The following is an 11,421-nucleotide window of genomic DNA, read 5'->3' as shown; positions in this document are numbered from 1 at the left end:
TTCTTTATTTTTACTAATTTCTACATTGTAGAATAATAGTGAAGACATCACAACTATGAAATAACACATATGAAATAATGTTAACAACCGTTAACGGGATTGCAGCCATAAGACGTTTTAACAAACTGTAGTTTTGGCAAGTCGGTTAGGACATCTACTTCGTGCATGCCACAAGTAATTTTTCCAACAATTGTTTACAGACAGATTATTTCACTTGTAATTCACTGTATCTCAATTCCAGTGGGTCAGAAGTTTACATACACTAAATTGACTGTGCCTTTAAACAGTTTGGAAAATTCCAGAAAACAATGTCATGGCTTTAGAAGCTTCTGATACGCTAATTGACATAATTTGAGTCAATTGGAGGTGTACCTGTGGATGTTTTTCAAGGCTTACCTTCAAACTCAGTGCTTCTTTGTTTGACATGGGAAAATCTAAAGAAATCAGCCAAGACCTCAAAACAAATTGTAGACCCCCACATGTCTGGTTCATCCTTGGGAGCAATTTCCAAATGCCTAAAGGTACCACGCTCATCTGTACAAACAATAGTACACAAGTATAAACACCATGGGACCACACAGCTGTCTAACCGCTCAGGAAGGAGACGCGTTCTGTCTCCTAGAGATGAACGTACTTTGGTGCAAAAAGTGCAAATCAATCCCAGAAGAACAGCAAAGGACCTGTGAAGATGCTGGAGGAAACAGGTACAAAAGTATCTATATCCACAGTAAAACGAGTCCTATATCGACATGACCTGAAAGGCCGCTCAACAAGGAAGAAGTCACTGCTCCAAAACCGCCATAAAAAAGCCAGACTCCGGTTTGAAACTGCACATAGGGACAAAGATTGTACTTTTTGGAGAAATGTCCTCTGGTTTGATGAAACAAAAATATAACTGTTTGGCCATAATGACCATCGTTATGTTTGGAGGTTAAAGGGGGAGGCTTGCAAGCCAAAGAACACCATCCCAACCGTGAAGCATGCGGGTGCTTTTTGTGGGTTGCTTTGCTGCAGGAGGGACTGGTGCACTTCACAACATAGATGTGAACATGAGGAATGAAAATGATGTGGATATATTGAAGCAACATCTCAAGACATCAGTCAGGAAGTTAAAGCTTGGTTGCAAATGGGTCTTCCAAATGGACAATGACCCCCAAGCATACTTCCAAGTTGTGGCAAAATGGCTTAAGGACAACTAAGTCAAGGTATTGGAGTGGCCATCACAAAGCCCTGGCCTCAATCCTATAGAAAATGTGTGGGCAGAACTGAAAAAGCGTGTGCGAGCAAGGAGGCCTACAACTCTGACTCAGTTACACCAGCTCTGTCAGGAGGAATGGGCCAAAATTCACCCAATTTATTGTGGGAAGGTTGTGCAAGGCTACCCAAAATGTTTGACCCAAGTTTAACAATTTCAAGGCAATGCTACCAAATACTAATTGAGTGTATGTAAACCTCTGACCCACTGGGAATGTGATGAAAGAAATAAAAGCTGAAATAAATCATTATTTTTACTATTATTTTGACATTTCACATTCTTAAAATAAAGTGGTGATCCTAACTGACCTAAGACAGGGACTTTTTACTAGGATTAAATGGCAGGAATTGTGAAAAACGGAGTTTAAATGTATTTGGCTAAGGTGTATGTTAACTTCCGACTTCAACTATATATGTGCATAATATTCAGTGCATTCGGAAAGTATTCAGACACATTGACTTTTTTCACATTTTGTTACGTTACAGCCTTATTCTAAAATGGATTATATTGTTTTTTCCCCCTCATCAATCTATACCCAATACCCCATAATGACAAAGATGTATTTTTTTTTTATGTATTAAAAATAAAAAACGGAAATATTATGAAGTATTCAGACCCTTTACTTAGTACTTTGTTAATCACCTTTGAAAGCGATTACAGCCTTGAGTCTTCTTGGGTATGACGCTACCATTCTTCTCTGCCGATCTTTTCAAGCTCTATCAGGTTGGATGGGTAGTGTCGCTGCACAGCTATTTTCAGGTCTCTACAGAGATATTCAATCGGGTTCAAGTCCAGGCTCTGGCAGGGCCACTCAAAGACATTCAGAGACTTGTCCCGAAGCCACTCCTGCGTTTTCTTGGCTGTGTGATCAGGGTCATTGTCCTGTTGGAAGGTTGTCATCAAGGATCTCTCTGTACTTTTCTACGTTCATCTTTCCCTCAATTCTGACTAGTCTCCCAGTCCCCGCCACTGAAAAACATCCCCACAGCATGATGTTGCCACCACCATGCTTTATCGTAGGGATGGTGCCAGGTTTCCTCCAGACGTGACGCTTGGCATTCAGGTCAAAGAGTTCAATCTTGGTTTCATCAGACCAGGGAATCTTGTTTCATGTGCCTTTTACTGAGGAGTTGCTTCCGTCTGGCCACTCTACCATAAAGGCCTGATTGGTGGAGTGCTTCCTTGTGGAAGGTTCTCCCATCTCCACAGAGGAACTCTGGAGCTCTGTTAGAGTAACCTTCGGGTTCTTGGTCACCTCCCTGACCAAGACTCTTCTCCCCCGAATGCTCAGTTTACTCCGGCGGCCAGCTATAGGAGGAGTCTTGGTTGTTCCAAACTTCTTCAATTTAAGAATGATGGAGACCACTGTGTTCTTGAGGACCTTCATTGCTGCAGACATTTTTTTGGTACCCTGCCCCAGATCTGTGCCTCAACACAATCCTGTCTCGGAGCTCTACGGACAATTCCTTCGACCTCATGGCTTGGTTTTTGCTCTGACATGCACTGTCAACCATGGGACCTTATATAGACAGGTGTTTGCTTTTCCAAATTATGTCCAATCAATTGAATTCACCACCGGTGAACTCCAATCAAGTTGTAGAAACATCTCAAGGATTATCAATGGAAACAGGATGCACCTGAGCTCAATTTCAAGTCTCATCGCAAAGGGTCTGAATAATAAAAAGGGTCTGAATAAAGTAAGAAATGTCTAAAAACCTATTTTCGCTTCGTCGTTATGATGTTTTGTGTGTAGATTGATGAGGGAAAGAAATAATTTAATACATTTTAGAATAAGGCTGTAACTTAAAAATGAGTAAGTCAAGGGGTCTGAATACTTTCTGAATGCACTGTATACACACGCAATATGCCCTACTTGAATAGCCTACTTGCATAGCCTTCTCAAAAAGAGAAGGTCCATTAAAATCCATTGATAGTGCTTATGGTGCCTGCAGGCCAGAAGAAAGACTGTCACTATTGGACCTTGGGTATCAGAGATGAGTGCTTCATGTAAATCCTCATCTCCAGATGCTCCTCCATCTGTAGCAATCTGTATTGTATGGCATTCTGGCAGAGAAGAGGAGTATTCAGTATTCAGTAGATACTGTACATGGATAGACTGACAGATGATAGACAGACTGAAAATAATACTCACGTTATTGCACCTGCATCTCAATGTCCTGACTATCTGTATGCAAACTACAAGTACAACTTTGAATTAGAAGTCACATATGTGTGTTGTTTGTCATCATTTTGCATTGTTTCGATTACTCTGGATACTGTGTGATACTTTACCTTGAGTTTTGGTACACTTGTGATGTGTGATGATAAGCACTGTGGAACATCTGTGATGGAACAAAATCACACAAATAAACCAATGTGTCAATTGCATTTCTTTTTTGTTCCTTTTTTACTGTGATACTGAATTGAAACGCAGCAGGGGTCTTCAATGCTGTTTATTAATTCCTGTAGTCAAATGACCAAATCACACGGGTGGAATGTTATGAATATTAATTAATTAATAAACATTATATAAACATTCTATATTATTCTATGCCGGAAATCTGATGTTTCGATGTCATATGGTTGAGTTATATTTCAGTCTTTTGTGATCTACATAAAGTGTAATATGGGGATGCAAACTCAAAATTGAATACATTTCAACTCCCACTGCAGTAAAAGGTTAACTTCAACACATACGTGGTTCACGTGGTCCAGTGTGGCTCAGTTGGTAGAGCATGGCACTTGTAATGCGCGGGTTGAATTCCCATGGGGACCAGTATGAAAATGTATGTACTCACTCCTGCAAGTCGCTTTGGATAAGAGCGTCTGCTCAATGACTAAAATGCATTGTATATGGAACTTGTAAGTATGTGTTATTACCTTGTGTTTGACGAGGCAATAGAGAGTGAACATGAACATCATTCCTCCACAGACTGATGGAGTTATGACCATGAAATCAAACTTCAGGTCTCCAACTTGTTCTCCATCTAGACCAGTCTGAGGGGCTTTCTCTGAGTCCCAAAAAGTGCTGACTGTGGATGACAAGACAGGTCATAACAGCCGAGTTATAATATGGACAAGTAAGGTTAAGATAATCCGATCGCTCGGCTAGTTCAAGCATACAACACCAGAGGACAGTGGGTCTGATTCTGTAAGCTACTTTGCTAAATTACCATACTGTATTATTATATACTATAATAATGCAATTCCCTGTTTTATGCCTTCGCCAGGGAACCTCTAAAGAACCTTGAGGAAGTTTCCCACCTGTAGTCAGAGAGAATGCTGTAGGGAGGGCTGTGGGGGGCTCTTCTGTGTCTCTGTACTCCCTCTCACAGCTCCAGTCTACTGGGGAGTCCCTGGTTGTCACCAGCTCCCAGTACTCAGACAGGACATCCTGGACCCTCCCCAGGGCCTCTAGTGGGGAGCTGCTGAATGACATCCCAAAGCTCACTGGGTCAACCTGGTCAATAGAGTCAGAGAGGAATGTTGCTAAAATGTACATGGGATGCATGTCCTATCAATACAAGAGTTTTATGAGCTTAGTGTTAAGCTCCTTAAATCCTCTTTAAAACACCCGACTTAGGCTGTTATTCAAGAGATGTCTTCAGCATCGAAGCACCCCCCACCTCCAGCTCCTCGTTGATCTGTGGTACACATCTCTGAGAGTAGATGTTGTGGATGAGACCGGTCAGAGACAGGACGTAGCTGTGGTTGTCTGAGCCTTGGGTGTATCTGAAGTGGCTGGTCAGGAGCTCCAAGATCCAGGGCAGGGCAGCTTTCACATAACAACATTTACTCTGTCAGGGAATGGAAGAAGAACAGTCAATATTCGTGTTAGTTATGATACGAAGTATGTTTGATATCAGTGACTTTTTCTAGCCTAGACATAACCTCCTCGCCACGTGCAATTGCTACCGCATAGAGCCGGCTGGTAGGTGAGATTAACCTAGCCATAATACTAATAGATAATGCTTATTTTTACAGTCCTTTTAGGATAAATGATGTGCTGGACATTGGATACTTTTTGGCACAACTCTCAAATAACCTTTCGTATCAAATCCAAACAAAGTTTAATTTCTTAAAGTAAAAAACTAAAAATTGTCGACTAAAAGCATAAACTAATGTTCTTTCTGAATTTGCCTATGATGTCCCATGTTTTCACTGCACATGACGCATACGAATGACCTTACCAAACTTCTCCGCTCAATGAATGTGTAGGTTATTGAGCATCCACTCTGCAACTGGTTATCTATCTATTTCAAACAGAAATAAACACAGAAACCAAAATATCTGTCAGAAGGCATTAATGAAATATATATTAACTTCGATATTTTGTATTCATGACAGGAATATCCTGTACATTCAACAATCCCAATGAATGTCTAATGGTTCTAGCCATGAATTTAATATGCTTCTTACAGTGATATACTCCCCACAGTTTTTCCAACTTTGATCAAAAATGTATTTCTGGAAATCGCACCTAGAAATCACTCTTGGTTATGTATAATTATTTTGATATTATAAGAGTTTTATAAAACTTGAATGTGTTCATGTTTTGTTCTATTGTTCGTTCCAGCTGTACTACTCACCAGGCGTCTTATGGTCAGCAGGTGATCTCTGGTGATGGAGTGTCTGCACGGACCAGGGTCTCCCATGGTCAAGGAGAGACTCAGGAACACTATCACACACAGACACTTTACCTGAAAAGGAGGGAAACCATGGTTTATTGTTGCTCTCATGAATTGTATTTCACCTTTATTTAGACCTTTATGAAGACCTGAAACCAATGGTGAAACGTATTAGCTTCATGAACAGACAAATAAAAGAGTAAAAAATGTGTTGACATCTTTTAATTAAAAAAAAATATTATATGTCAAAGCTATAATCCTTTGTTGCTACATCCATTTTTGGACTTATAAATTAATGATAACTGCCAACATAAAGTATAGAGTAAATGAGGGATACAAAGCATATTGAATGCAGTTGGTTCCACACAGGTGTGGTTCCTGAGTTATTTCAGCAAATAAAACATCCCCTTATGTTTAGGGTCATATATAAAAATGCCCATTATTTTGGCTACCATGGCTAGAAGAAGAGATCTCAGTGACTTTGAAAGAGGGGTCTCTGGAGCGACGACTGAGACAGCGTTTTCCACCACCATCAACAAAACACCAAATTATGTAATTTCTTGTCGAAGAATTGTGTTGCGTCCCTCCAATAGAGTTCCAGACAATCTATGCCAAGGCGCATTGAATCTGTTCTGGGAGCCCAACGTCCTATTAGGACTTTATTTAGGCAGTTACCTGTATATACCTATCGATTAAAAAAAGATATAACTTACAAATGCCTCATGAGTTTAGTTCAAGTGTCATACCCCATCAGAACCCATAGTTTTTTTGTCCATTGTTTTTATACAATGTAAATGTAATCAAACACTGTATAGTGTCAAAACATGGCACGACTATAATTGTCATATCATGGATGGTCAGTCCTCGTATCCATAGCTCTGTGTATGAATCTTGAATATTGAAACCATATTTTGTTTTTTGTTGCACAGTGGATCATTGAATAGACCTTTACTGCACTGTTCTCAGTATCCTATGAGAAACAGAATGTTTTCTCTTTGTTTCTGCATCTTCCCATCTCCTGGTTTTGATTTTAAAAAATTGGACTCTTTTCCTAGTGTATGAGAGTAGAGTGGAATTCTGAAATAATCCAAAATAACAATCAATGAGCTTCCATACAGATGAGCCACATTCATGCAGTTCTGTACATTATAGTCATATGATGTGAAGTTAACCATCCATGCCGTGTTTGATCTTTGTCAACAGTAGCTACATCTATTCATTTTAAACCCATTGGAGACAAATCTGAAAATGTACATCCTGAAAAACCAATCTACACTGAGAAAAAATATACATGCAACATGTAAAGTGTTGGTCCCATGTTTTATGAGCTGAAATAAAAGATCCCAGACATTTTCCAAATGCACAAAAAGCTTATTTCTCTCAAATGTTTTGCACAAATTTGTTTACATCCCTGTTAGTGAGCATTTCTCCTTTGCCCAGACAATCCATCCAACTGACAGGTGAGGCATATCAATAATTGATTAAACAACAGGATCATGACACAGGTGCATCTTGTCACTGTAAAATGTGCAGTTTTGTCACACAACACAATGGCATAGATGTCTAAAGGTTTAACGGAGAGTACAATTGGTATGCTGACTGCAGGAATGTCCACCAGAGCTGTTGCCAGAGAATTGAATGTTCATTTCTTTGCCATGAGCCACCTCCAACATTGTTTTGGATGATTTGGCAGTATGTCCAACTGGCCTCACAACCGAAGATCATGTGTATGGTGTCATGTGGGCGAGCTGTTTGCTGAGGTCCATGTTGTGAACAGAGTGCCCCATGGTGGTGGTGGGGTTATGGTATGGGCAGGCATAAGCTACGGAGAACAAACACAATTGCATTTCATTGATGGCAATTTGAATGCACAGAGATAATGTGACAAGATCCTGAGGCCAATTGTTGTGCCATTCATCCACTACCATCTACTCAGGTTTCAGCATGATCATGTAAGGCCCAATGTTACAAGGATCTGTCAACAATTCCTGGAAGCTAAAAATTTCCCAGTTCTTCCATGGCCTGCATACTCAGTAGACATGTCACCCATTGAGCATTGTTGGGATGCTCTGGAACGACGTGTACACCAGTGTGTTCCAGTTCCCGCCAATATCCAGCAACTTCGCACAGGCATTGAAGAGCAGTGGGGAAACATTCCACAGGCCACAATCAACACCCTGATCACCTCTATGCGAAGGAGATGTGTCACGCTGCATGAGGCAAATGGTGGTCACTGGTTTTCTGATCCACACCCCTACCTTTTTTTAAGGTATCTATGACCAACAGATGCATATCTGTATTCCCAAAGATGTGTAATCCATAGATTAGGGCCTAATTTATTTATTTAAATTGACTGATTTCCTTATGTGAACTCTAACTCAGTAAAATATTTCAAATTGTTAAATGTTACAAAAACTTAATAAAAGTGAAGATGAGGAGCATACTGTAGATTATTTAATTGTTTTATTTTAATTTCAACTGTAGACAAATTAAACAGAATACCGTCAATGTCAAAGGCAGCTTTGACAACAGATTTCCTTCACAAGAGCATTGTTTCCTGCAGAAGTAACTGCATCTCTTACCTTGGTTTTGCACTGAGTGTGGGCTGACACGTGAAGGGTCATCTGGCTCAACTATGAAAATAGAAAAGACCAGACTCCTCTGTCAGGAGCATTGGAGCAGATAGATGATGAGTCTCTCCTCTTCTAGTCCCGATCAATCCCTCTAGTAAACCTCTGGAGACAAGGCATGCACTAAAGAGAAGCGGACATGGACGGAGCCGAGGTTCCCTCGGCATGGAGTGATCTGGTTTTACTTCCCTCCGAAAGGTCTACAGCTCACAGTGTGACTGCCTGTCTTAGCTGTAAACTCAGAAACTATTTTAAGACCTCCCCCTTCTGCTCTTTCTCATGTGGTCCAAAGGAAACTTATGCCCCGTCTCTCAGCTTGGTGTTTTCCAATAACCACTGGTGGGTCGTGACCTGAGACAAATATTGGTCTAGCTTTCTAGATAACTAAAAGGTTTTTAGGTGGTCTTGGTTCCCTGCACAGAATAATCTTTTGGAACCACTGTGCAGCTACACTTAGATGCAGTGCTTCAAAGATACACAGGTAGAGTACGGCGATAACGCCTTACAGATGTTCCACACATTGTGCCATGTATTTTATAGTAAATTCCTGGACGTAGGAAATTCTCTTTAACGTTTCAGCTCTCCCAGTATGGATGTTATAACATACCAAAGAAACAGGCAGAGAAAATAAAGTAAATCCTGGTGAAAGTACATTGACGGAAACAACGTTTTTTTACGATCTATTTCAGATTTGTGTACCATTTAAGAATGCCAGTTTGCATTTCTTTGAGTTTGAGGTTGAGCCCAAACTTTTAACGCACTGGGCACACACTGGTTGAATCAACGTCGTTTCTGTGTCATTTCAATGAAATACATTTAACCGACGTGGAATAGACGTTGAATTGACGTCTGTGCCCAGTTGGAAATGTAGTCAAATGCATACTGTAACTTACAATATGCTGGGCAGAGAAAACTGCAAAAGTACCTGGCTGCACACTCAAATTCCAACACATACAAGTATCATAAAAACAATTTAACATTTGGTCCAAAACAGATGTTCGCCTGGTGTCCGTTATGCTTACTTGTTTATGCCTGGTTTCTCCTTTTGTCATCTGGTGTGCTGTCCTCAGGGGCGTCATGCACCCATTATTTTTGAAGGGCCACGAAGTACGTGAGGATGGAGGGTTGGAGGAACAGCTTATTCTTGCAATCTAGAGCCATAATCATTATGCTTAATTCTATGTAAAAAATATTAAATTTTTTCCTGAATTTTTTCCCGAATAAGCACACCGTTAAATTGTAATTTTAATCAGGGTGTCATTCTTACTGTTGTAAATCACACATATTAATATACTGCACTAACATGCCTAGGATATTACATCCAAATTACAACGCAGTACATGGGATCATAACACACATCATCAATACAGCCATATATCATGGCATCATAATTAATTCACAAATATTATGAAATTATCACAAGGTGCCAGATTACATTTAAACCAAGTATTGTTCTGCATATTCAATCATACCTCTTGAGCTGTCTGTTTCCTCCTGACTGGTGTTTCTTTTTTTTAAATAAATAAAATATGCTGCCCTCCTCCTAATCTACCTAGTAAGTGGTTCCTTCAAAGGTGCACCACAAAGTAAAGATATACTAACCAGGAAGCTAGATACTCTAGTGCGTGCAGACAGTATAGTTAGTGGAGGAGGAGAGAGAGTGTAGAGCGACAAACACAGCATTTGATTTAATTTTAGATTCCGGTGATGGGCAGGACTCGTAGGAGGTATGTTTGTATATTAATTTACAAATCATATTATTTTTTATATATATTTTTGTATTTTACTACCTTTTTCTCCCCAATTTCGATCTTGTCTCATCTCTGCAACTCTCCAACGGGCTCAGGAGGTGAAGTTCGAGTCATGCGTCCTCCAAAACATAACCCGCCAAACCGTGCTTCTTAACACCCATCCACTTAAGCTGGAAACCAGCCGCACCAATGTGTCGGAGAAAACACTGCTCAACTAATGACCGCAGTCAGCCTGCAGACACCCGGCCTGCCACAAGGAGTCGCTAGAGTGCAATGAGCCAAGTATAGCCCCCTCGGGCAAACCTGGGTCTGCAGTGACGTTTCTAGCACTGCAATGCAGTTTTAGACTGCTGCGCCACTTGGGAGGCCTATTGATTCCTTATTGATGTTTTGTTGTTTCTCTATAGTACTAGCCACCTAACAATTTTATGAAGTTGGCTTTAGCTAGCCAGCTAGATAGGTTCCCAATCTCCCAACCTCATAACTAGCTGCTAATCCATTTCAGGCTATCAATCAAATTAGAGTAGCTTGTCTAACTATCTTGGCTGGCATGCCAGCTGGCAACGTTGCTAGATTTTAGAAAAGCAAGAAATTACAAAATGTACTGAATGAGATTCATTCCTTTCAATCTTTTTACACAAATTTTAACAGATATTTACATTTTACATTTACATTTCAGTCATTTAGCAGACGCTCTTATCCAGAGCGACTTACAGTAGAGTGCATACATTTTATTACATTTTTACATACTGAGACAAGGATATCCCTACCGGTCAAACCCTCCCTAACCCGGACGACGCTATGCCAATTGTGCGTCGCCCCACGGACCTCCCGGTTGCGGCCGGCTGCGACAGAGCCTGGGCGTGAACCCAGAGACTCTGGTGGCACAGCTAGCACTGCGATGCAGTGCTCTAGACCACTGCGCCACCCGGGAAATTAAATGTAGATGTTTTGTATGTCATCCAGAGAATAAGAATAGTTATGTGCCTTATAAAGTAGCAGTGCTAGTATCTTCACCTTAACCGCAAAACTTTTTTTTTAAATTAAACAATTCATCGATGTGCTAGGTTGAGGGCAAGGAAACTGTTGTTTGTCTCTTCCAGTCTAGGTATCTTTATTGACTCCATACCCTGCATCACTGCACATACTTCCCCTCT

At 40.5% G+C, this 11,421-nt stretch overlaps 1 protein-coding gene across 1 annotated transcript; it reads right to left on the bottom strand.

Annotated features, from left to right (window-relative positions):
* Window positions 1–3,408: 3,408 nt before the first annotated feature.
* LOC129829390 (uncharacterized) lies at window positions 3,409–8,507 on the bottom strand. The gene is made up of 8 exons (XM_055891054.1): window positions 8,466–8,507; window positions 5,845–5,955; window positions 5,446–5,508; window positions 4,882–5,052; window positions 4,520–4,715; window positions 4,136–4,287; window positions 3,548–3,597; window positions 3,409–3,451 (listed from the first exon to the last, which is right to left on the bottom strand). The coding sequence occupies exons 1-8, from the start codon at window positions 8,505–8,507 to the stop codon at window positions 3,409–3,411; spliced, it is 828 nt and encodes a 275-aa protein (XP_055747029.1).
* Between the last annotated feature and the right edge of the window lie 2,914 nt (window positions 8,508–11,421).

Source organism: Salvelinus fontinalis, chromosome 31 (assembly GCF_029448725.1).
Source record: "Salvelinus fontinalis isolate EN_2023a chromosome 31, ASM2944872v1, whole genome shotgun sequence".
NCBI classification, from domain to species: Eukaryota; Metazoa; Chordata; class Actinopteri; order Salmoniformes; family Salmonidae; genus Salvelinus; species Salvelinus fontinalis.
The sequence above is the reverse complement of the archived record's forward strand: the minus strand, read 5'-3'. Positions and strand labels throughout refer to the sequence as shown.

What these genes read in the sequence shown, in the direction of transcription:
- LOC129829390 (XM_055891054.1), bottom strand. Translation starts at nt 8,507, where the DNA reads ATGACCCTTCACGTGTCAGCCCACACTCAGTGCAAAACCAAG. An exon ending in TGCTGACCATAAGACGCCTG is followed by an intron (nt 5,509 to 5,844) that starts GTGAGTAGTACA and finishes TGTTTGAAATAG; the next exon opens with ATAGATAACCAGTTGCAGAG. An exon ending in ATTGCCTCGTCAAACACAAG is followed by an intron (nt 3,598 to 4,135) that starts GTAATAACACAT and finishes GTTCCATCACAG; the next exon opens with ATGTTCCACAGTGCTTATCA.